The 26,746-nt window shown below is 39.4% G+C and overlaps 3 protein-coding genes across 5 annotated transcripts in view; 2 read left to right on the top strand and 1 right to left on the bottom strand.

The window, feature by feature from the left end:
* The window catches only part of LOC112049569 (chitooligosaccharidolytic beta-N-acetylglucosaminidase), a 34,519-nt gene extending 28,101 nt beyond the window's left edge, over window positions 1–6,418 (top strand). For both annotated transcript variants that reach the window (XM_024087512.2, XM_052883595.1), the window contains exons 11-16: window positions 609–784; window positions 1,659–1,757; window positions 3,652–3,772; window positions 4,194–4,286; window positions 5,112–5,259; window positions 6,096–6,418. In XM_024087512.2, the coding sequence (XP_023943280.2) occupies window positions 609–784; window positions 1,659–1,757; window positions 3,652–3,772; window positions 4,194–4,286; window positions 5,112–5,259; window positions 6,096–6,180 (722 nt within the window). In that variant the 3' untranslated portion in view covers window positions 6,181–6,418. The remainder of the gene's footprint in view (window positions 1–608; window positions 785–1,658; window positions 1,758–3,651; window positions 3,773–4,193; window positions 4,287–5,111; window positions 5,260–6,095) is intronic.
* A 337-nt stretch (window positions 6,419–6,755) lies between these two features.
* LOC112049568 (chorion class B protein M2410-like) lies at window positions 6,756–11,745 on the bottom strand. Of its 2 annotated transcripts, none has more exons than XM_024087511.2 (2): window positions 8,252–8,562; window positions 6,756–7,122 (listed from the first exon to the last, which is right to left on the bottom strand). In XM_024087511.2, the coding sequence occupies exons 1-2, from the start codon at window positions 8,300–8,302 to the stop codon at window positions 6,817–6,819; spliced, it is 357 nt and encodes a 118-aa protein (XP_023943279.1). In that variant the 5' UTR covers window positions 8,303–8,562; the 3' UTR covers window positions 6,756–6,816. The 2 variants fall into 2 exon arrangements, 1 of the variants encoding a protein (XP_023943279.1); XR_008251100.1 differs by lacking the exon at window positions 8,252–8,562 and adding an exon at window positions 11,325–11,745 and having other exon boundaries at window positions 6,984–7,122.
* Window positions 11,746–13,417: 1,672 nt separating this feature from the next.
* On the top strand, window positions 13,418–26,668 carry LOC112049571 (nidogen). The gene is made up of 7 exons (XM_024087515.2): window positions 13,418–13,623; window positions 20,293–20,789; window positions 20,878–22,535; window positions 22,709–23,704; window positions 23,922–24,096; window positions 24,545–24,829; window positions 25,453–26,668. Exons 1-7 carry the CDS (start codon window positions 13,426–13,428, stop codon window positions 25,661–25,663), a joined length of 4,020 nt encoding a protein of 1,339 aa, XP_023943283.2. The 5' UTR covers window positions 13,418–13,425; the 3' UTR covers window positions 25,664–26,668.
* The last annotated feature ends 78 nt before the right edge of the window (window positions 26,669–26,746 follow it).

The following is a 26,746-nucleotide window of genomic DNA, read 5'->3' as shown; positions in this document are numbered from 1 at the left end:
GTCAAATTTCATCTTAGTTCGAGCGGATTTCGTGATTCGCTTATAAATAGTTAAGAAAATAAAGATGTCTTTTTCTCTTCATTAGTTAGCTTTTATCTATCCTAGGCCTTTGGAATCCACGACCAAGTGTCTACCGGGTTCACATTTTAATAATGACCAGTTTCACCATGGCAGCGGTAGGAGGGTGGTATAGCGGGTGGTGGATTGACCTTGTCTTATAATTATCTCATCATGAGAGATATAAAAGCCGTGATAGCCCAGTGGATATGACCTCTGCCTCCGATTCCGGAGGGTGTGGGTTCGAATCCGGTCCGGGGCATGCACCTCCAACTTTTCAGTTGTGTGCATTTTAAGAAATTAAATATCACGTGTCTCAATCGGTGAAGGAAAACATCGTGAGGAAACCTGCATACCAGAGAATTATCTTAATTCTCTGCGTGTGTGAAGTCTGCCAATCCGCATTGGGCCAGCGTGGTGGACTATTGGCCTAACCCCTCTCATTCTGAGAGGAGACTCGAGCTCAGCAGTGAGCCAAATATGGGTTGATGACGACGACGACGAGAGATATGCTAAAAAAATCAATTCTTATATAATGCAATTTCTACCAGAGGTGTTCCCGACGGACATATTCCACATGGGAGGCGATGAAGTGAGCGAGAAATGCTGGAACACGTCGGTGGAGATCCAGCAGTTCATGCAGCAGAACCGCTGGCAGCTGGACAACGAGGGCTTCCTCAACCTCTGGAACTACTTCCAGACCAAAGCTCAAGACAAAGTTTACAAGGTAACAATTACCCTAATTAACCGACGTGTTATCAATTCTTAAAACTATGAAGATCGTCATACGGTCATATAAGACACTTTTATCCAGAAAATCGGCACAGTTATCTGGAGTGAGTCACTTATCCCAAAGTGCTGGAATGGCGACCCCGCACTAGTAAGCGCAGTGTTGGTTGACCCCCCACCAGATGGACTGACGACATCAAGCGAGTCGCAGGGATTCGCTGGATGCAGGTGGCTCAGTATCGTGATGTTTGGAAGTCCCTACAAAAGGCCTATGTCCTGCAGTGGACGTCCATCGGCTGATATGATGATGATGATCTGGAGTGAGGGTATTACAATGTTTACTTATGTATTAATGCGAAGTCCGATTGAGACGAATATCTTAGCATTCCATGGATTCACCGTGCGGGTGCCGGGTCCATCGCATGGTAGAGAGAAGAACTCCGAGCATAGTCCTGAACTTGTGACTAGGATGTAGGGTTAAGGAATTCCTTGACGATCGATCAACACTCCTCGTTCTCTGCTCGTGTTATTCTTTCTGCCGCCAAATTTGGTAAGATCCTATTAGAGCAGCTTTGGATACTCGTTCTAATATAGGTAGCTGCACTTTTAGAGAGGCCAAGGTCTTTAAGCAAGTTATAAAGAGATTTTGCTGGTAATCCTCTCGCACCTACTTCTACGGCGTACAGACTAACTACATAATGACTCCGCAATTTAATCCGTAATAAAATTCTGAAACAAGAAGAACGTACTTAAGTCTAATTGTCTCGTTTTTAGTAAAATCTGCCTTCTGAAGTCACTACAAACACACAAATATTTTCCAAAAATGCTTGTTTCATAAATGATTTTGAATATTGTCTATTTGCATCCCGCAGGCGTTCGGCAAGAGGTTGCCGCTGATCATGTGGACGAGCACGCTGACCAACTACGTGCACGCCGACAGATACCTCAACAAGGACGACTATGTCATTCAGGTGAGTACCAGCACATGTGGTAGGCACCACCACCACCCAGGGCGCGCTTTGCTGTTGGTATGCATTCTTCCCATAGACCATTCCCATCTTCGCACTATAATAAAACGACTTATGTTGCACCGGAAGAGAACTAAACTTCATTTGTCTTTGACACACATTGTTACACAGATACAAAATTACAGATTAAATAAATATTATTGCTAGTTATAAATAGTAAATATTATATCCCTAAAATAGATTATTTAGATATTAAATTAGAATACCCCCACTATATCTAATAATCTCAACATTTAACAACACCTAACAGCTTCATAAAATCATAATGCTTCTTAATACATAAACTTTTTGTCAGCAGGTCTGCTGGCATATCAGCTGTTGACAAATAATATAACTTCACTAATTTATTAGATACACATTCTCTAGTAAAATGATATTTAACATATGTGTTTGGATTTCTTATGAAATACAGGGTTAACTGACAATTTTTGTGCACTTGCACTAGCTCTAGCACTAGCACTTTGGATCTGCTTTTTATGAGTGACATTTCCACATGTGCACGTCGAAAAATTTGCAAAAGACACGGCACTATAACATTTGAAAAGGCACGAAAGGGGTGTGGGTTTTCATCCTGATTCTAACAAGTAATTTCGCTTTCATTTTAGATTGCATCATTACTTACCATCAGGTGAGGTTGTAGTCAAGGGCTAACTTGTAGAGAATAAAAAAGAATCGCCTTCAGTGAGCTGTGTTGGTTTCTCCTCAGGAGAATAGTAGCGCATAACGTCTTTTGCTATTATATATGTACTATTTACAGTTAAATGTCCCTCTCACCACCCTAAAGATACACCCTTTACGGATGTACACAAACAGAGACAAAGGCTCACCACCTTACATAGAAATGGATGCAAACGTCACTTATGTCGTGACTCGCCTCTATCTCACGATATTTCTTAAGCGCAAAATGTACCTACCTGCGTTCCAAGCTTCCAAGGGCATTCTAAGACAGTCTAAGACCTGCATCCATCTCACAATGACTTCCGCTTACGTAGATCGATAGCTCGATCTCCCAACAATAGCTCAGTATTTTAAGCAGCTTTCTAGCTTACTTATATCTTACACCCCTGACCCTATTACCTGATAGATGCCGAAAGAATAAGGGTTCATTTACACGAGCGACAACTCTACCGACGACTGCTGACGATGAGACCACGCAAATGAACACTAACTTTTACGATCCGGAAACCTACTGAACCACAACAACGCAATCATCCACCTTTAGTCCCTGTGCCTGTGAAGACGAGGCCTTCCATTTCTTACATCATCCAGGACGTAGATTGAAGATTGTAAGCAAGTTAGGGAACGTCAGAACTCAGTTCGGAACACCCAAAGGCCCAAACGTCTCTTCAAAGTAGAGCCGAGGTCCAAGTTTCGCTATCATAAATTTTATTGAGCCAAAATATGAATTAATGAATGGTTGTAAAAAGTTTGAAATAGATTTTATTTACTTACCACGCTGGGAATTCTCAATTTATATGTTTCACACACACTTTGAGTACTTAATAATGAGCCGTAATAGCCTAGTGGATTTGACCTCTGCCTCCGATTCCGGAGGGTATGGATTCTAATCCGGTCCGAGGCATGCACCTCAAAATTTTCAGTTGTGTGCATTTTAAGAAATTAAATATCACGTGTCTCAAACGGTGAAGGGAAAACATCGTGAGGAAACCTGCATACCAGAGAATTTTCTTAATTCTCTCCGTGTGTGAAGTCTGCCAATCCATTGGGCCAGCGTGGTGGACTATTGGTCTAACCCCTCTCATTCTGAGAGAAGACTCGAGCTCAGTAGTGAGTCGAATATGGGTTGATAATGATGACTCAATAATGATCATTTTAGGTGTGGACCACCGGCGCAGACCCCCAAGTGCAGGGGCTGCTCAAGAAGGGCTACCGACTCATCCTGTCCAACTACGACGCGCTCTACTTCGACTGCGGGTTCGGTGCCTGGGTGGGCAGCGGTGAGTTGTCTACATAGTACATCACTAGAATAAATTAAATGATATACCTGTAGACTTAACATGTTAATTGGTCCCGGTCTGGCTGGTAGGAGGCTTCGGCCGTGGCTACTTACCGTAAGACGTACCGTCAAGCGAGCGTTCCGTTACGATGTCGTGTAGAAACCGAAAGGGGTGTGGATTTTCATCCTCCTCCTAACAAGTTAGCCCGCTTCCATCTTAGATTGCATCATCACTTACCATCAGGTGAGATTGTGGTCAAGGGCTAACTTGTAAAGATTTAAAAAAAAATCCATCACCTCTCTCTCTCTCTCAGTGAGTCCAGCCCCTTTACCACTGAGCTGTTGAGGCTATAAATTATTATGAACATAGTTGTTACTGTTTCCTTTAGTAGTATTTTATTAATCACATTTGCCTTGATCAGGCAACAACTGGTGCTCGCCCTACATCGGCTGGCAGAAGGTGTACGAGAACAGCCCCAAGGTGATCGCTCAGGAGTACTACGACCAGATCCTCGGTAAGATCATGCTCATGTTTTATAAACCCTTCAAGTTTTAATCTCTAGCTTACTTGGAAAGTCGAAAGTTTCAACAGTGCCGGATTAAGGGAACTTAATGTCCTATGCCAATGATATTAAATACTGCCAGATGTGTTACTAGCGCATGAAAAATGAAGCGCTCAAAAGAGGAAACTTATAGTCAACTCAATGTTAGTTGTGGTCAACAATGAACGTTATTAAACAAATAATACCTAAATATCGTCTACAATGTCCAGTTGTGTGTTCAGGAAGTGTAAAAACTATATATACATTAAAATATAATGGAACTAAAGACAAAATTGTGCATGTGTGCGCTCAGTGTTGTAGCCTATATTATTCGGATCACTTTTTGAGGTGCTTTTGTAGAGACGTAACCGATCTATAGTATAAAATTATTATTGCCCTAAGCAAAATACTAACCTACTGTTACTGCTAGAATATGTAACACACAGATTTTGTAATTTCCCTAACTTTCGTGTGCTCTTTTTGTTTTTGTCGGTCATTTCTGGTGCCCCCTTAGGCGGGATGCTCTAAGCTTAAATAGCTTATAGGCTAATCCAGGACTGAGTTTCAACTAGTAGTAGAACTGGTTCATGTCATCATCACATAAGAAAATTTAGAGTTTAATTTTTATGAATAATAAATCAGTATTTTAGTACCTAAAGTACACTGTTGATTTTCAAGCGGACTCTTCCTTGTAGACTCTGCCATTCGCGTGGTTGTAGGGTCTAAAAATTCCTAGTTGAACTTGACGTATCAAATGACGTATTTGAAATAAATGGAATTTGAATTTCGAATACCCAGGAGGCGAAGCTGCTCTATGGTCGGAGCAGTCGGACTCGGCCACACTGGACGGGCGCCTGTGGCCGCGCGCCGCCGCACTGGCAGAGCGGCTCTGGGCAGAGCTGCCAACCGGCTGGCAGGACGCTGAGAAACGGATGCTACATGCCAGGTGAATGACAATTGTAGATTATAATATTTTCACAATAGGCTAGCTGTTGAGACTTTTTTGGTCTTAAATTGATCATTATCGTTCTACTAGATTGAAAAAAAAATATCAAATTTTACGAAACGTGATTACATGAAAATTTCAAATTTTTAAATATTTATTGACGGTGACGATGACGGTCTATATTTCAACTGTTTCATGCCGTTACGTTAACTAATCAATAACCAAAAGAAGCTTTTGACAAAAATATTAAGTAACAAATTTTGTTTGACGTTTAGAACATCAAGTGTGTTTGTGACGTCACAAAATGGAGGATAGCGTTTTAACCGCTTTGAAAATTTGAAAAATTCATGATATTTTAATTATGTTTTATAAGAAATCATTAACTTTTATTAATTGATATCGATATATTTCTTACCCTTGATCCATGTACTACACGAAATTAATATTGTTCATATTTCTGATAGGAGACAACCCTATTAGGTTTTTAAATCTCGATCGTATTAACATCACACTAGTAATATAAAGGCGAAAGTGTGTTTGTAATAAGTTTGTCACTTCAGGCCGTAACTACCTAACCGATTTTACTTGAATTTTTAATGAAGAAATCCCTAGTACTCTCGGGATTTGTGAAACCAGACTTTCACACGAACGGAGTTCCTGACCTCTGGCAGCGTTTTAACGTAGTATATCTGCTGTATGTTCCTAATTTAGCAGACAAAAAACCGAATCATGTTAATTTCTATTTAGATATTATGTAAGCCTGTGCCTTGCATTAGCCATTAAAATAAGTTGATGTTAAATACTATGATGATGACCTTAGCACGATTTGTTCGCAGGGAGCGTCTAGTTCGTATGGGAATCAAGGCTGAATCCATCGAGCCTGAATGGTGTTACCAGAATGATGGCAATTGTTATGCGTAAAACGTAAACGTTGCCCGTATCTTACCGTCCTTCACCGCCTTACTACAATACTCCAACCGGTATGCAGCTCATACTGGCATACTGGCATACTGATACTCTTGTTGCATCTTCTCTAAATGTCATACTTTATTACTCAATTTATTATTTTTGTTTTGAATGTCATACTTTATTAAGTAAGTATATTTTCATTTTATTGTTTTATTTTGAGACTTGTACCTAATAAATAATTTGGGTATTACATATTTGTTTCATTGCAATAAAAAATAAACATTTTTAAATTAACAGTTTTAAAAAATATCATTTAGAAAACGGCTAACATTCCCTTTCTCGTAGAATTAAGAACGAAAATCTTGTGACAGTAGTATATATTATAAAATGATAATACTAGCTCAAAGATTGAAACTTGATTTTTATTGTTTGTTTATTTATTTTGTATATATTTAAAACTATAACATGATTGCAATGCAAAATTATTTGTGCCTTACTGTTATGAACAGCCGATTTATGATATTTAAAACTTCCAAGAAATACTATCATCATATTTGTTTGGCAACTTGAAACACAATAAAAAACCATTTTAAACGTTAGAAGTTTTATTTAACTCAAAACAATATAAATAATTAAAAATTACGCAGATCAGAAACAAATGCCCATCGGGGCAGCCATGCCAGAATGTATTGTTTCGCTCACAATGCCAACGTCACCATTGCCACAGTTGTACATAACCGTGCCTTGACCGGCGGCCGGTATTTCTCCAGCAAGGCTGACCGTGCCAAGGAATGGCATAGAGCCGCATACTGTCACCGTGCCGCAAACACCCAGGTCGTCAGAGCTTATAGAGAAGCTCGGGGATGGTATCCAGGGCATGTTCATTGTCAGTCCACTTGTAAAGCCGCACGGTTCTGGCACGGTGGCCATGGGGATACATTGAGCGAGAGTATACTGTAAAAAAAATTAATTACATGTTACAAATAAATAAGTTTATAATTCGTAATTTAGTTTTAACCAGCTTTATAACTTTTGGTATAATTTTATTAAGAGATGAGAAAAAATAGTAGGATCGATTTTGTCAAGATTTTGGTTAGAATCTATGATAAACTTCTACATTTTATTAAAGCTGTAAGTTTGTCAGCCCAAGGTACGTTAGGCAATTATAGAGATTTGACCGTGGTGAATTGAAAGAAATAACAAAGATTTTTTTTAGAAGATAGGTAGCAGTTTTCAAAATTCCAGATCCGCAACTGTCCAAGCATTTTTTTTTATTTTCCCTGGGCTTTGAAAAAAAAAATTATTAGTCCAATTATATTAATCAAACTTTAAAGGTCCCTTGCAAATTGTTGCCATGAAACTCGCGAAGTATTTCTCATGAGATCCATTACAAAATATATAAATAAAATGTTTTTACTTGGATAAAATCTAAAATAATTGAGGATCTGTACTCTTGAAACCGGCTACCACCCACGTCTCATATCTAATTAAGTTAGTATGGGAAGACAAACAAACATACTCATAGAAATCGAGGAAGATCTGGCAGCGGTCACTATTGCAACAGTTGTACATAACTGTGCCTGTACCGGCGGCCGGTATTACTCCAGCAAGGCTCACAGTGCCAATGAATGGCATAGAGCCGTCTACTGTCACCGTGCCATAAACACCCAGCAGGCTAATTCACTATCTTTGACGTATGCTAATTGACTTATTGGAAATTGAAATTATATGTTACAAATATCTGTGTGTGTATGTTATCTACTGGTGGATAACATACACATACTGGTCGATGGATAACATATGGATGGATGGGTTTCAAGTTCATCTAGTTGATTTGGTTGACCAAAATAGTGAGTATGCCAGTAGGTCGTCTAAGCTTATAGAGAAACTTGGGGTTGGTATTCCGGTAATATTTATTGTTAGTCCACTAATGAAGCCGCGTGGTTTAGCTGTTAGTCAATTAACTATTATACTTTTGAGGTTTGTAACTTTTTAGATACCTACAGAACTCTGAAAGTTTCGTTTAGTCAAACCTACTTGTTACTGTCTGTAATGGATAAAAAATAATTAATATTATACATACCTTCATTATTGCCAATTGCAGGCAGAACACAAATATGACCTTAGATGCCATTGCTCCAAATTTTCGTACGTTATTGGTTTAAAGTTAAAGTTGTGGTATGATACCCCTGCTAACCTACTGTCCTATTTATATCGATTATATTATCATTATTCAATATTGCTTATTTGTAAACTTACATCACAATACGTAAGTATGTAGGTACTTTGTTACAAATGCATAATTTCTATTAAAATAATTTTGATATGTCAGCATTGTTACGAATTGTAATGCCGTCCGTGATAGCGATATCGCGTAAAGGTCACGAAATTGCTTTGTTTTACTTACGCTATAGTTTTTTTTTTAATTTATCTCTTATTATATACAGAGGTTATGATATGATTATTAATTGATGCCTACACCGACTGCCTCGTTCAGAGTTAGCGAGGGTTAAAGTCACTATCCAGGAAACTGCTTTTCCATTTTTCCATTCCATTAATTTTCCAGCAATTCTTAAAAATAGTTTGAAGCAAACTTTGATAAAAAATATAGGAACATGTACTTACATACATTGTTTTATTCTTTACAAGTTAGCCCTTGACTACAATCTCACCTGGTGTTAATCCAATCTAAGATGGAAGCAGGGTAACTTGTTAGGAGGAGGATGATAGTCCACACCCCTTTCGGTTTCTACACCACATCGTACCGGAACGCTAAATCGTTTGGCAGCACGTCTTTGCCGTACCTATGAGAGTAAAACTGCGGGGCGTTTGCTAGTATTAAAAGATTTGTTCGCATTATCGCGAGGGCAAGATGCCAGGGACACTTGCATTCTTTGCAATATAAATTCACGGATTTAGGCAGATATTTTTGCACGTGAAATATGTATCAGACTTCACACACGCAGAGAATTAAGAAAATTCTCTGGTATGCAGGTTTCCTCACGATGTTTTCCTTCACAGTTTGAGACACATGATATTTAATTTCTTAAAATTCACACAACTGAAAAGTTGGAGATATATGCCCGGACCGGATTCGAACCCACGCCCGCCGGAATCACGGGTCTTTCATTCTTTTTTTTTGATTTTTTCCTCATTTTTTAGCTTGGGTTTTAAATAGGTACATTTATTACGTAGTTGGATTTTTTAAACTTTTTCTTTTTATATTTGTAGTAAGTAGGTAAAGTCCTTTTCATGAAAGAAGTCCTCCAGACGAGGAGCGACTGTCTAAATGGCGCTCATTGTCATTTGGTAATCGCGGTCTTATTGTCATTTAAGTAAGGCGCTGTCTATTTTAGTTCAGGTTTTAGCCGCGGGACTTCTTTCCTAAAACTCTACCTGGACTTATTTGTGACAATGACAAAACTCGTCCGGGGCAGACCTACCACAGAAAACATATGTACAAGCCCTACTACGTTTATTTCTACCGCCAAGCGATATTGCCGTGGTCTGGACTAAAGGTTATGGTGGAGGCTTTTAACACCTAAGTTAACGGGCATACAATTACACAACGAACTACACGCTCGTTGTGTATTAGCACAACGAAACACAAATTAAATTTCTAATTATTGTATTGATATTTCTATAAGGAAAATCGTATCACCAAGATACGAGACATAATATTTGTAAAGGCGGTATTACATTGCAGAGCCACTGTACGTTGGTCGCTGGTTTAGCACCAACGTGGACTTTTTGTGATATGTAAATTGCCATATTTGGTCGATTTTTTGGTGTAAGTCTATTTTCACGTCGTTTCCCTGTTGCTCGAAATCGATACCGCGATTTTCGATTGTACCTATTGGTTAAAATTACGCATAACAATTCAAAATACCATGATCGCTGTCCTATGCATTGAATTGGTGTTTTTTGGTTCACATTGTTCACATTAGATGAACATAATTAGAAGAGCCGATGGACGTTGGTGACCCATGGTGCTGGTGTTCTAATTTGGCACGGGGGCAGATAGACAATAAAACTTCTTGTTGACCTTGAATCACATTTATGTAATAATATTTAACATTTATAAAATATAACAATTAATGTAATTTATAATTTGGAGAAAAATATTAGCTAAGACATGGCGATGACTTACAGGTAAAAAAGAGAGAGTGACATCTCGACAGAGAGTTGCCAGAGTGCAAAAAGTAAACAGTGTTGTCACATTTAATAGGAGCAATAATTTAGGGCGTACACAATACAACAGCTGGAATGGTAAACCCTCACCGGAAAGCATAGTGTTGACCGACTTTTACTACCTACTAGGTTCACACAGGGTGTGCATTTTCATCCTCCTCCTAAGTTAGCCCGCTTCCATCTTAGATTGCATCATCACTTACCATCAGGTGAGATTGTAGTCAAGGGCTAACTTGTAAAGAATAAAAAAAATATCGAGTAACATGGCCATGCGCACATAACAATGAAACACCTCCTTTATGTGCATGCTGGTCATTACTCTGACTTGTGAACCGCTACAGATAACGACTCGCTAATTTCCCTCAAATTTGATACTGTTTTTGTTAACTACATAATTAACATTATCAATTCTTTAAAACAAACTAAAAATAATTGTTCATTTGAATGAAGTCTATTTTAAAACCGTTAATGAACCGTTCATATTGAATCTACTGATGGTTAGCTTACCACTGTTTTTTCTTTTTTTTAGGTTTAGTTAGTTAGGTACGCATGGCTAGTGGGCTAGGTATTGAACTCTCTTCCGAAGTCCTTTTCCTGATTCTTACAACTTGGGCATCCTTAAGCCAAGAGTTAATAGGCATCTTTAAATCTTTTAGGCAAGCGTAATTTACTTTCAAACTCAAAATTCATTATTTCAATTAAGCTTAGTTTACAAGCACTTTTGAAATGTCAAGTTATGATTTAATGGCGATAATTTAAGTCGAAATCTTAAAATTGCCTTGGTCCGAGAAGAAGAACCCTAAGCTTTTTTGCTTATCAACATTTTACAAAATTATCAAAACTTTGTACCTACTCATTGAGAGACGTGCCTTCATGTGGCATTTCTTTAAATTTCTGCCATAAAGACTCTTAGGATCCCAATACCTCTATCCATATTTTTGGCTACATCTACAGTCTACACTTACCATTAGGTGAGATCGTGGTTAAATGCAAGCCTATTTATTATGACCCTAAAAAAGAATAGATTTATCTAGCCATCAAATTAAAACCATGAATGTCGCAATCCAAAGCAAATGTGTTAAATCTAACTGCCAGTTTATAGCACTCCGCGAAGGCGTAAATTTTTCCCTTTCAAACAGACTGAAACGGTCTCAAAGTCGCCGCAAAAAGATATTAACCCAAATCACATTTAACTGAACTGTTGTAACCGTAACTGTTAACCGTTCTTTGAGATAGGGTTTCGAGTTTAATTTTAAACTGTTTTACAGCCCTTTATTGACAGAGTAATTAAACACCAGAGTTATACCTTTATACGTTTTTTTTTAAATAACGTCCCCTAGAACAAAAAAAAATATTCTTAAACATGCTACAAATAACTTACGGAAAATCACTGCAATTGCAGTGTCAATAGGTAAATCAATACTTAATACTATAAAGCTGAAGAGTTTGTTGGTTTGAACGCGCTAATCTCATGAACTACTGGTCCGATTTGAAAAATTCTTTCAGTGTTAGATAGCTCATTTATCGGGGAAGGCTATAAGGTATATATTATCCCCGTATTCCTACGGGAATGGGAACCACGCGGGTAAAACCGCGCGGCGTCAGCTAGTCATCTAATAATATCCCAACTAAGTAATTTTATAAATGTGAATGTGACTTTGTTTGCTAGGCTATACGTAGGCTTTTAGTGAATAGACTAGCAGGACATTATAATAACATTCTAAAGTGCTAGATATTAGTAGGTATAGGCTGGCAAGTTCGTTGATGACACTCCCATGATATGCGGGCGACGGGGGGAAAGACTGCGCGGGTGTGAAATCGTGACTGCGGAAAAGTTTTTTTATTTTTTTCATCCTCCTCCTAATAAGGTAGCGTAGGTAGCGGTGGCTAACTTATTAGGAGGAGAATGAAAATCCACGCCCAGGTTTCTACGCTAAACCGGAACGCTAAATCGCTTGGCGGTATGTCTTTGCCGGTAGGGTGGTAACTAGCCACGGCCGAAGCCTCCCACCAGTCATACCTAGACAAATTAAGAAAATCTCAATCTGCCCAGCCGGGGATCGAACCCAGGACCTCCGTTTTGTAAATCCACCGCGCACACCGCTGCGCCACGGAGGCCGTCAAAAGTGCATCAATCGTGTGTTTTTCAGTCATCGCTATACGCCCCCCGGCCCGCGCGGACTATGGGAGTGTTTCGAACGAAGTTGCCAAGCTATGTCTATACAATGATTTTGTATAATGATGATCTAGTAGGTACAATGATCGGGTTGGCGGGCTCAGGGAGATAATGTTTTGTTTCGTACCATTATTAGATGTCCAGCTTATGTTGGTATAGGGAAAAAACCTGACTAAATTTCCCTTTCCCACCCTAAAGTCAGTGTTATTAGTATTTATGACTATAAGAATGGTTCTAGGGATCGACCCAAAACCACTATACACTTTTTTCTCACAAGTCCTCTCGTCAGAAGTTGCCTCGTAGAGATTGCAGTACTAAGGCCGCCTTTGCATGCAAAGTTTGAATTACTCATTTTTAATGTTTTATTTATAATTGTATTTTTTGTGAGCAATAAAGCATTTCTTCTTCACTTTAATTCTTTCCGTCTCCTACAAAATATTTCTAGATAATACCTCGTTAGATCCATCAATAAAAGGTTAATGAGTACATTTAACTAATGAGTTTAAACAAAGTAAACCGAATCAAAACATCTATTTAACGCTACATAGGTACTAAGTAATTACATAATTACAATAAACATCTAATTACTTAGTTAGTTATTATTTTATTTTGCCCAAAAAGGCAACTAAACGTCCGTCCATTTAAATACGTAGTGAATGTGATAGCACGACTCTCCAAAAAATAAGCAAAAATCTTCATTTTTTTTTGTACTTACAAATAAATATCTATTGAAACAACTTCTCGTAATTACCTATTAGCAACATCGAATTGTTTTTTTTTTCACTGTTTGTTAAACACTTATCTGGGAATTTCGGTTCGGGAGCGTCTACAAAAAAGTGCTCTGTGTGAACCGGGCAAGTGTTATCGGGTGCTGGGTGGTGTAGTGCGATATGGGACGTGTAGCGATGTGGACGGGCGGCGCAGTGCTTTTGCTGCTAAGTGGCTGCGTCGCGGTGACGCGCGACCAGTTCTACCCCCATGGACAGGGTGTGGACCAGAGGCTTCCGCGTGGCGCTGAAGTCTCCTCCCCCGAGATACCACTCAAAGTACCCATTGTGTTCTTCGGGGAGACGTACGAGTCCATTTACGTGAGTACTTATTAGTTTTTGGGGTTCCGTAGGAACAAGGAACCATTTATCTGTACGCGGTTTATCTCAAAGACTACTAAACTGTACCTATCTATATTAGCACAAGTAGCTATATAAACTGTTAAGCTTGAAGAATTTTTTTTTTTTTTGACGTTACTTTCTCTACTACAAGTAAAGTGGGAAGTATTTTTTTAATCGTTTATCCCACAGTGTAAAGTCTTATGATTGGTCTAATCGAAAATCTGTTCGTATATCTCAATCCCTGAATCGAAGTGTTTTCGAGTTCAAAATGCAAATTTTTGTCATCATCATTATCAACCCATATATGGCTCACTGCTGAGCTCGCGTTTCCTCTCATAATGAGAAGAGTTAGGCGAATAGTCCACCAAGCTAGCTCAATGCGGATTGGCATACTTCACACACGCAGAGAATTAAGAAAATTCTCTGGTATGCAGGTTTCTCACGAAGTTTTTCCTTCACCGTTTGAGACACATGATATTTAATGCACACAACTGAAAAGTTGGAGGTGCATGCCCCGGACCGGATTCGAACCCACACCCTGCGGAATCCGAGGTAGAGGTCATGTCCACTGGGTTATCTCAGCTCATTTTTATACATATCTATATATAAATCAAAATTTACGCTTAGAAAAAGTTGTAGTCGATCAAGCAAAGACCAGCATTTTTTGGCATTGATGGCGTTAAACTGCGGCACTGCGGTGTTTATAGCATACGTCAAAGATAGTGAATTAGCCTGCTGGTAGATATCATACAGTAGTAGAACTGTAGGTTGTTTAGACCTAATTAGTGAATAGGCCAGATGGTCTAATTAAAAGCCAGGGAGCCCTCTTAATGGAAGAAGGGGATCGCTTGGAAAACCTATCTACCTATAAAAGTAAAGCTTTTCTGAATACATTGAATTTTTGACGGCCTCCGTGGCGTAGTGGTATGCGCGGTTGATTCAATGACGGAGGTCCTGGGTTCGATCCCCAGCTGGACCGATTGAGGTTTTCTTAATTGGTTCAGGTCTAGCTGGTGGGAGGCTTCGGCTGTGGCTAGTTACCACCCTACCGACAAAGACGTACCGCCAAGCGATTTAGCGTTCCGATACGATGTCGTGTAGAAACCGAAAGGAGTGTAGGTTTTCATTCTCCTCCTAACAAGTTAGCCCGCTTCCATCTTAGATTACATTATCACTTACTATCAGGTGAGATTGTAGTCAAGGGCCAACTTGTAAAGAATAAAAAAAAATACACTCTAATGATATGGGTGTGGGTACTGGGTAGTAAATATGAATGTGACTATTTTAAAATTGGCACTGTGCAGCACAACAGAATGCATCAACGGACATCAACAACGAAATTATTTTGGGAAATTCCTACGCAAGTACTGACAAAATTATTGCATTTTATTTTTGGTGCCATTGTACCAAAGAACTAAATATGTTCTGCACCCATTTCATTCTTACATCTTTGGAGTATTTTTATGTTTAAATTTTTTCTTTAATATTTTAATTAATATTATATTTGAAGTAGTTATCTTGTAACAAATAAATACCTATTTATTAGGATCTATCTAGTCCCAAAGTAGCTGTGTTGTGCTTGTTTTTAGGGAGCTCTATACATGACAAAAACGATTACAACAATGAAACATCGAATCTATAGAAACAATCTTTATAAACGAGTTAGATCATTGATCTTATACTTCGACAGAGGGGTAACGTCGAGCGAGGCAGATCCCTATATAATTCGTCTGAGCTACTAGTCGTCAAAATGCGGAATGTCTTTTACTTTCAAGAGATATTGACGCATACCTACTAGGACTAGGTACTGTAAAGTTTTGCTGATAAAAAGTGTCGTAGCGTGCCTTGGAGGGACCCTGGCATCCTAGCCAAGTGGCACGTCGATTCTCTTTCTACGATCGCTAACGCTTCGAAAACTAGAAAAATGTATGGGAATGACAGATCTTGATCACATGACCTGTATCGAAATTGCTTGTGGGCCCCAAATGAAGGGTAAAGAATTCTCACAAAATAATGCTCGTTTAAGATAAACATGTGAATTTTATGTATGACTAGCGGACGCCTGCGACTTCGTCCGCCTTTAGACCTCTTTAATCCAGTCCTTCCAGTAGTATCGCTGTAAAAATCGAGTAACTTTTCCCCTTTTTACTATAATTTCCCTTCACTGCTCCTATTGATCGCAGCATGATGAAAAGTATACTATAACCTGCCCAGGAGTATGAAGAATAATTGTAGGTACCAGGTTTCGTTAAAATCCGTCGGGTAGTTAATGTTTCTATAACGAACATACAGACTGACAGACAGACAATTTTTTACTGATTGCAGTTTTGGCATTAGTATCGACGACTAATCACCCTTGATAGTTATTTTGGAAATATATTTCATGTACAGAATTGACCTCTCTACAGATTTGTTATAAGTATAGATGATGTTTCCAACTTTTGGGTGCAAGTCTCGAGAAAAAACGGGTTTTTTTACTTTTATCATTTCTGAAGTGAACTTTACACTTCTTTATGACATTCTCCGGGAAACACCAGATTAGGTGAGATTGTGGATAACACTTTACAAATTTTTCCTTTCACACCTAAGGGGCCCCGTCAGGCGGACCCCGTATACGTACTAATATTATGAAGCTGAAGAATTTGTTTGTTTTTAGTTTGGTTGAACGCGCTAATCTCAAGAACTACTGGTCCGATTTGAAAGATTTTTTCAGTGTTAGATAGCCCGTTTATCGAGGAAGGTTATAGGCTACATATTATTCCCGTATTCCCACTGAAACGGGAAACCGCGCGGCTTCAGCTAGTCATTAATACGGTGGTAGCTACGCCCCTGCTGTATTTGGTGAACTTCTGTAAAGTTGCTGGCTCAGCAAAGTTGTTTTATCTCAACTGTGCAGCTGTGTACGTTTAGGCGATAGGTAATCTGTTGTTTTCGAGGATTGAACAGTCAGTGACCGATACGCCTTGCCCGCCCACAGCTCTTCCGTCCGCTGCACCAAATACACTATCGCAGCTCGCACGCATTGCAAAAATGTGCAATTTGCGATTAATTTTTCGGCTCTCTCTCTTATCTCTCTCGTTATCTCTCTGACGCTGTTGTTAGTAAACTGGGGATGTTAGATTTTTAACTTACGAATCGATGGATAACTCAACCCTGAAGTGTTGGGACTAGGCTTGCCAGGACCAGCCAGCTTTAGCCGGACATGTTTGGCTTTTTGCGGTCGCGTCCGGCCAAATATGTACATGTTCGGCCTGTCCGGCTTTTGTCCGGCTTTTTGTCAGAGTGGCGATTCTCGGTAACTTAATAAACATTTCAAATTCGTAACCAAATTTTTTTATTATAAATATTATGTCCATCTTTTAATAAATATCGAATATGCATATATCTGGCACACTCCATCTTTTACACACATTACATCACGTATAAATACTTTTTTCAACAGCCCAGCTGTAAAAACAATAAGTTTGGCAATAAAAAAAACATGTCCGGCTTTTAGGGCAAAATGTCCGGCCTTATATAGTGCGAAGTCCGGCCTTTGCATTTTATTGCCTGGCAACCCTAGTTGGGACCCTTGTAATTTTAACTTTAAGTTTCCTACTTATCATCCGCCTAAGTGTAGCTTAAGTGCTTTATGTTATGTGCTTAACACCACGATAAATGAACATACCACGTCAGCTTTCAAAGAAAAATATTCGTTTAAAATCTAACCACTAATAACAAACATAGGTAGGTGCAATCACAGAACAGACAACCCTAAAAGCTTACGCTTTTAGGGTACAATAGACATGTCAAACTTAAAGGTTGTATTTGTATTATAAGGGCCGCAGCCCACAGTTAGCGACCAAGGCTCGGTCGCTAACAGTGGTCCTCATAAAAAGTCGGTCGGAGATTGTCTGTCTGTGTTTATTCTTTGAAAATGCTGAATCGATTTGACTATCACTAGAAGATAGAGGAGAGCTGGTGAGCAAAACACAAACTGTAAATCTAAATTCCACGCGGACGAAGTCACGGGTTTCCGCTAGTACCTAAATAATGTTTTACAATTTTGCGAGTACGTAGATGACTGATAGACTGATGACTGATAGACTGATAGACTGATGCTTTATTCTGTGCTGATGTGCCGCGTTACTTGGCTCGCGACAGTGGCGGATTTAGCAGTAGGCTGAGTAGGCTGAGTAGGGTGAAGCCTATGACGGCAGATTTTGTGGGGCGGCAAATTTGGCCCAAAACATTTTATCTTACAGAAATAAAGAAAACACTCTTTAATTATACTTAGAGTGTTGAAAATTTTACTAATATTCTTCAAGTACTGTACGTATTTTTTCATAGTATAGGTACATATAGTAAAACTAGCTGACGCCGCGCGATTTCACCCGCGTGGTTCCCGTTCCCATAAGAATACGGTAATAACATATAGCCTATAACCTTCCTCGATAAATGGGCTATCTAACACTGAAATAATTTTTCAAATCGGACCAGTAGTTCCTGAGATTAGCGCGTTCATCCAAACATACAATAATATTATAATATTAGTATAGATACTACAATTAGTACTAAACTGTTCTAACCTAAATACTCTTGTCTATATATACGTATATAAAAAATCGGAGTAGGGAAGCGAATTTCAGAGGTCAGTAGGAGACAAAAATTTAACAGCCTACTGGCGGCATGTTCGTAAATCCGCCACTGGCTCGCGGTCGAGTTCTATTATCATATTAATTACTGTACCTACCTAATTCTTGTTTACCTAATTTAGTGAAAACAATAGATATTGTTTTAAGTTTCGGTCAGTGCCCCAGTTCGATAGGTTAGCCGGATTTTAACTTACGATTCATTCAACACGTGTAAGCGCTGAATAAGTTCTACGACCTCTTAATAATATTTTATTCAATTATCATCATCATCATCATCATCATATCAGCCGATGGAAGTCCACTGCAGGACATAGGCCTTTTGTAGGGACTAGGGACTTCCAAACATCACGATACTGAGCCGCCTGCATCCAGCGAATCTCTGCGACTCGCTTGATGTCGTCAGTCCACCTGGTGGGAGGTCGGCCAACACTACGCTTACTAGTGCGGGGTCGCCATTCCAGTTTCGGACCGCAACGTCCATCGGCTCTTCGAACTATGTGCCCCGCCCATTGCCCATTGCATATCATTCATATAAGATTAATAAGTGTAATACAGTGGTTGGTCTATGGGGCTTCGGATTCTAAAGTTCTGGGTTCAATCCTCAGTCAGGCTATAAAATATTATTAGTTCCGAGAAAAAGACCGACCATGTTTATACATTTCTGGGCCCAGATTTGATGAATTTACTTTTAACTAGGTATAGCGTATAACGAAAATTGAAGTGTTTGTCTGCGATTTCAAGATAACTGTGTTTTTTCAAGTGCATTTTTATTACGCAATACTAAGTATATTACATAATCAAGCTTTTTTTAAAAATTCTGTCTGTCTCTTTCTGTTTGTCACGGTCAACTCTGGAACAAGTGAACCGATTTTAATGGGACTTTCACTGGAAGATAGAGGTTTTGACAACTCTTCTTATTATCCCGAAAAATAATAATTGGTTCACGCGTACGCAGTCGAGGGCATCTGCTAGTACCTAATATTAGTTTAATCGGTAACAATCATTAAGTACTTAATGAAAGTCATCATGATCATCATCATTATCTACCCATATTCGGCTCACTGCTGAGCTCGAGTCTCCTCTCAGAATCAGAGAGGTTAGGCCAATAGTCCACTACGGTGGCCCAATGCGGATTGGCAAACTTCACACACGCAAAGAATAAGGAAAATCCTCTAGTATGCAGGTTTCCTCACGATGTTTTTCCTTTTCGATGTTATTTAGGTGCATGGCCCGAACCGGATTCGAACCCACACCCTCCGGAATTGGAGGCAGAGGTCATGCCCGCTGGGCTATCACGGCTTAATGAAAGTAAAAGAAACTATTACCGAACATCGCACATTCAGTAAAATTGGTCCCATCTTATCACTAAAATGTTGAACCTCTGTGTGAGGTTACTTCTAAGCAATACAAGCATACCTACTGGTACCTATTGTTATCAGTCTCGGGTCATAGGCGACGGCGTACCTACAAGTGTCTAATCGTCAAAGATAAAACACTATGTAATATAATTATTATAGTGTGTTACGTAAGAAACGTATCGAAATGCCGATTAAGCACATTCATATGAATTGTATTACAAACACAATATATTCTTTACTGCACACACCCCGTGGTTTCAAAAGCGTAGTTTCCGTTTCTGTGGGAATACCGAAATATAATATAGCCTATGACCCTCACAAACAACGTTCCGTGGAGATTGGTATAAAGAAAGCCGTTGGTCCCATCCCGGTCACTATTAACAGGCCTAAGTGCAGGCAGCCTAGTGGGACTAACCTATATCCCATCTCACATAAGGAGAGAGGCCTGGAGTAGGCCGCTGATGATGATACCTTTATGTTGCTCTATTATGGGAAATGGTCATCTAATTAAAGTTATCAGATGCGTTATCCGTGATGATCACGCGCGTGAATCATTAGCTTGTTCCCTCAACTCTATAGTATTATTTTTAATATTAATTACTGCTCCATATTTTCTACTCTTCTAATATAACATTTGTTCTCTCCGTGGCTTTCAGGTCAACAATTACGGAGTGCTATCATTCAGGTCTGATATACCCACTTTCCTCAACGCAGAGTTCCCTCTGCCATACCCCTCGATAGCTGCCTTCTACACCAATGTCGACACTTCAGAGTCAGGTGCGGTGTACTTCCGGGAAACAAACGAATCTTACGTCCTACGAAAAGCAGAAGAGAGTATACAAAACAACTTTCACGAATACTACGATTTCAAACCGATCAGCGTTTTTATAGCCAGCTGGGTTGAAGTGACGTATTCTTACAAACAGCAACAGTGGTATGACAAGAAAAATACTTTCCAAGTTGCCGTAATTAGCAACGGCACAGAGAGTTTTGTAGAGATCTTATATCCGGAGAGAGAAATTCAGTGGATTCAGCGAGAGACGCCCCCAGGAGAGTTGCCTGATGCGAAAGCCCAGGCTGGCTTTGTAGCTGAAGACGGTCGTCTTTTTACCCTAAGAGGTTCTGGAAGTCATCAAATTAGAAACATAGTTTCGTAAGTATTTAAACCCGAGTTAAGATATTTCATTATATATTTTAATTAATTAATTATCATGAATAATCTAGTATGTTTTCCTTCACAGTTGGTCGAATACTCATGAACCTGGAAAATACGTATTTCGGGTAGGAAACATACCAAGGGAGGGCCTCATAGCAGTACCCGATCAGTACGATCAATATGAAGTTGAAGTGGAGGAAGAATCTAAAACTTGCGCACAAAGCGGCCCCAGCGTGTGTCACCTGCAAGCGAGATGCGTCGACTACCAAGCTGGCATCTGCTGTCAATGCAACGAGGGCTTTTATGGAAACGGAAAAACTTGTATCAAAAACGACCTACCGATAAGAGTGCACGGAAAACTTAATGGAGTCATTAACAACGAGAGCTTGAATGATGTCGACATACAAGCATATGTTGTCGTCGCCGATGGCAGATCATACACGGCTCTATCTCAAGCACCGAGCAGTTTGGGTGGCAGCTTGCAACTTTTAAATGTTCTAGGTGGAGTACCAGGATGGCTTTTCGCGAAACCATCTGGCTCTGCCAAAAATGGATACCAATTGACAGGAGGAGTCTTCAATCATACAGCACAAATATATTTCCCCGAAACCAATGATAGAATAACTATTACTCAAGAATACATTGGCCAAGATGTATTCGATCAGATTGCTTTGGATACAGATATACGTGGGACCTTACCACGTATTAGTCCCGGATCCAGACTTGAAATATTAGAATATGAAGAGCAGTACACTATAATTGAACCTGGTCAATTAAACAGCGCATCAGATCGTACATTTTCTGATAGAACTACAGGTCAAAAGTACGTACAGAGAGTAACACAAACTTTTGCATACAACCCTTGTAAATTTGCTCCGCCATCAGAAGATCCACCAATGACATTGAAAGTTTTTAAGAATTATCTAGGCTACGAACCCAGAGAGAACATTATAAGATATGGAACCAGTAACAAAATTCGAGATATTGGACGGGAAGATCCATGTATAGCAGGGAATGAAGAGTGTTCTCCCCACAGCACATGTGTCGCACAAGGGGATACTTTTACATGTGTCTGTCAATCGGGTTACACTAGCATCTACTACGGCAAAGTAAGCATGTGTGTAGATATTGATGAATGTGAAGCTGGAACACACAATTGTGATACCAACGCTGATTGCTATAACCACGATGGCACTTTTGAATGTAAATGTAAAAGCGGATACGAAGGGAACGGCGTCAGTTGCAATCAAGTGTCTCGGTGTAGAAACAAGGTTTGTGACCCAAACGCACAATGTATCGATAATCCTGCAGAAGAAGCTATATGTTTGTGTAATCCTGGGTTTACTGGAGATGGACAAAGATGTTATGATAACGCGTGCAGCAATTGTTCACCGTACGCTTATTGTGGATCAGCTGATGGCTCCAATAATCTTCGGTGCCAATGTAACCCTGGCTTCGTAGGTGACGGGTATACTTGCATATACGTTTATTCAACCACTGAAACCTTTATCGATACAACGACAGTGGCTGATGTGACTGAACCTTATGACATATTACCTTTACAATCCACCACGCCAATTCCAACTGAAAACGAATATAATGAAGATTATGTTCTGCCAAATTGCAATGCTTATGGGTGTCAATGTCCTCCAGGATATTCCAGTTTTAAACATAGAGACAATGATCTATGCCGTATCGACAATTACAATGGCGATAACAATGAGGAAAAGAAAGACAATTCGAGTGAGTATAACTTAAGTTATTTCTGAAATATGCATTCTTGAATATCTGACATATTTCTTCTCTGAACGACTCTGCATTGACATTATTTATATAATGATGAATATAGTTTACCTTTAGATATTTGTTATTAGGTACCTAAATTAATAATTTAAAATGTTTTTACCATCTTTCAGTTACGTGCGACAGTGATACAGATTGTCCACCAAATGCGATTTGTTCATTCTCACCGGAATCCTACTTATCCAATGATCAGGGGCAAGGGCAGTGTGTTTGCCCCGAGGGCTATGAAGGCGATGCCTACGAGTGTATCGAGCGCACTGGACCGAGTTGCGCCTGTGGCCCGAGCGCACATTGCATCGACACAGCCACCGGCGAATTGTTATGTGTGTGTGACTTCGGTTACCAAGGAGACGGTTACGTTTGCAGGCCGGTAACATTCGGTTGTACGAACAATTCCGATTGCGAGAATAACGCTGAATGCCAACCCGATCCCAACACGGGGGATTACACGTGTAGATGCATCGAAGGATACATTAAAGATCAGAGCGATGCGTGTGTCCCTGACGCTCAGCTGTGCAGCGGCGCCAAATGCGTGGAGCACGCGACCTGCTTGTACGACGAGACTATTCAAGTGAGCTACTGCCAATGCGACGATGGCTACGAAGGTATGGGCATTGAGAAGTGTGAACCGCGACAGCTGACGTGCGAAGTCACCCACGAGTGCGGCGTCAACGCGGCATGTGTCCTCAAGAACGATTCTTACGCCTGCTCTTGTCTCGAGGGCTACATCGGAGACGGTTACACGTGCACACCAGATTGCAGGACCAACATTAATCTGTGTGATATCCACGCCACTTGTGTAAAGACGATGGATGCATACGAATGTCAATGTAACAACGGGTACCACGGCAGTGGGGACTACTGCGATCTCGTTTCGAGGGAAGCTGGCAACTTCCTCGTCACGAGCGAGGGAGCGTCAGTTTACCGCGTGCCATTCACAGTGTCGCCGAGAGATTTTGTTACCCCATTGAATAGTGCTGTTTACCAAATTGCAGTTGCAATAGATGTCGACTGCCTTGCGGGAAATGTTTATTGGGGAGACGTTGGCGCTAATTCCATTAAACGGACGTCTTATGATGGTTCTGGATTTGAAGAGTTCTTGTCGAATGGTAAGTTTGTATATCAACCTATCTATCATAACTTAGGAGGCAGTCCTACATCCTGGATTTAGCGTGGCGATTGCGATTGAATTATGCAAGGTTACTCGTATTCTGGGTCTAGATAGGCCAGGAAAAATTATTTAAACTTTTCTCTTCTATTTATCAAATAAGTAGGTATACAGACTAGTTACATGTTGAGCTAATTCTTTAAAAAAATATTTTGCAGGCGTCCAGTCACCAGAGGGATTAGCAGTTGATTGGGAAGCCAGAAATATATTTTGGACAGATTCCAAAAAGTTAACAATCGAAGTCATCAATATTGATACTAAAGTGAGAAAGGTGTTGTTCAACAGAGATGGCATATTGAACCCTCGAGGTATTGCGGTGCATCCAGGAATCGGGTAAGTTAATAATAATTGAACCGACTTCAAAATTACAAAATTGTACCTACTAAACCCAAAAGCGAAAGCGAAAATAAGATCGTCTGTGCTACCTACTGATTGTTTTGAAAGACGGTGCTAAGTGAGTTTGAAATGTCCCGGTCACTATCATTCACATGATTGGAACCATCAGAGGCAAACATCAATGGTCCGTTCGAAAAGTGATGTAACATTATAAAGTTATAGCAACCATTTCTCGAAGTCGTTAGTTTAATGTGATCGTGCTAGCTAAAACGGCGGTGTTGGAAAGCTATAAATATAACAAATATTTATTTTGCAGCACATGATTACTGACCAATGACCATCAGCTGAGATTGTAGTAAAGGGCTAACTTGTGAAGAATAAAAAATAGTATTGCGATAAAAGTCATGTTAAATATCTAATTCAAAATCTTGTTGTATACTTACAGAAAAATTTTCTGGTCTGACTGGAATCGGTTGGGGCCGAAGATCGAATGGGCGAACATGGACGGCACCCAACGTGGGGTGTTCCTTAACCAGTTGGACGTCCAACTGCCCAACTCGTTGGCCATCGATTGGGCGAGGGACAGGCTCTGCTACAGCGACGCTGGACTTCACGCCATCAAATGCGTCGGCATCCACTCGATGGAACGAGTGACCATCGCAGAGAATTGTTCATATCCTTTCGGACTTGCTATCAATGGTGACACCTTCTATTGGACAGATTGGAAAACGTGAGTAATACATACTTTATTGATGCAAGACGCTGACATATTTGTTCGTATTTCACAGATATATCTACTGTACCACATCTTTGTGGAAAATGGAAAACTTTTTTAACTAAATACCTACGGTAGGCCTAAAAAGCATCACTTACCAGACATTGGATTTGATCTTTGATATACAGCTGACAAAACTTTTGAATTATTTCTTTAATCAGTTTGCCTACTAGTTGTCCAAATTGGTAGATTTTATTTAACATTCTGATGTTGTAAACTAAGAATACAGAAATTCCAGGTGTGTTCGCGCGTAGGAATGAAGCCGTTTAAACTACTCTTTTTTGGTGTAATTTCACGCACAAGCGATTTGTCACTCTGTGTATGCCGTGCTTTATAATGACGGTTGGACGTGGATTCTGGTGTTTTCTGTATTCTGGTTGTAGGTTTGTAATTATAAAAATTTTCTTCTTTTCATTTTGCGTGTGTAATTGCGTATTTTATAGCCGCAAACTGTTATTTACATGATACAGTTCCAGATATCAGCATTGTATCACAATGTTTTGTGGGTTCCTATTTCTTGTCCATAGATCCTTTTGGTGTAACCTTCTTCATATTCTAAACAAAATATATATTTCCAGGCGAAAGATCGAGTACATCAATCAATCGACGCAAGTCAAAGGTCAGGTTCCTGTGGCGATAGCGTCCAGGAGACTGTACGGTGTGGCGGTGGCGCCGGACCGTTGCCCTGACCAGCGGAACGTTTGCGAAATCAGAAACGGCAACTGCGCGTCCGATCAGATATGCTTACCGAACGGTCAGGGAAGCAGGACTTGTGTATACGGCGATTAAAATTAAACCCTGAACTGAGATGCGTGCCTCGATATATCTCGAGACAAATGTCAGTCAATGGTTGCGCAAAATAGCGTTCTCTCTTTCGTTTCTTTGGGACGAAGGAGAGAGCGATATTTCAACTCCGCCGTGATTGCTCGACAATATGTTTAATTTTCTTTACGAGGTATGTCGTTGATGGCTGACTTATGCTAGGCCTACAGTAATATAAAAGCCTTGCTAAAGCCCACAATCATTTTCCCACAAATTTCATAGCAATCTTAGTTTCTACGCTAGTAGAAGAAAGTTAAGTTAATTTAATGCAACTTGGTGAGGTTTTTTAATTTTCTACGATAACGTAACGATGCTTTTATAATTTGCTAGTGCGAGTTTTGAATTCACGTCTACCTCTCTCAGTCTAACACGATACTGTAGAATGAGAAAGATAGAGGTGAATTCGTAACTCGCACTTTCGAGTTATACAAAACATCGTTACAGAATAGTCCTACTGGTAAACCTAGATATAAATATAATTAGTTATAATAGGTGTACACAATTTGTCTACTTTTGATAGTTAAATTACTGATGGTTTAAAAGGGTTAACCTATCTGTTTGTGTCATTCAAAATCCATTGAGAACTGTAATAAGTGAAAATTAAAAATTTATTGGTCAAAATCTTAAAATGTACATAACAAAAGTACAAATTACCAAAAACCAGATTTTCCAGAACACAATAATACTCAGTTTACAATAAGATCTTAGTTTTAATTGAAATACCAAAGCAATAGTTATTTATTCATTACTTTTATATTTATTTTTAAGACCATAATTAAGTTTTGAAAAAAAAAACTAAAAAAATTGTCTATGATTGTTAGAGGTGTTATTATTTCTTTATAATTTAAGGAAATATGCATTTGTGAAACTGAACTTTAACAATTTTGCATAAAGCCAATAAATTCAATAGGTCTAAAAATGTATTTAATATGTAAATATTTTTTTAAATAAATATCTTTGTCCTTTTATTTATTTTAATGTATCACCTTTAAATATCATTCACGGGTACTTGAAACTGAATTCTGCATTGTTGTGAACTACATTTTTAAT

This window comes from Bicyclus anynana, chromosome 9 (genome assembly GCF_947172395.1).
Source record: "Bicyclus anynana chromosome 9, ilBicAnyn1.1, whole genome shotgun sequence".
In the NCBI taxonomy this organism is placed as follows: Eukaryota; Metazoa; Arthropoda; class Insecta; order Lepidoptera; family Nymphalidae; genus Bicyclus; species Bicyclus anynana.
Note: the sequence above shows the minus strand (reverse complement) of the source record. Positions and strands in the feature narration are given on the sequence as shown.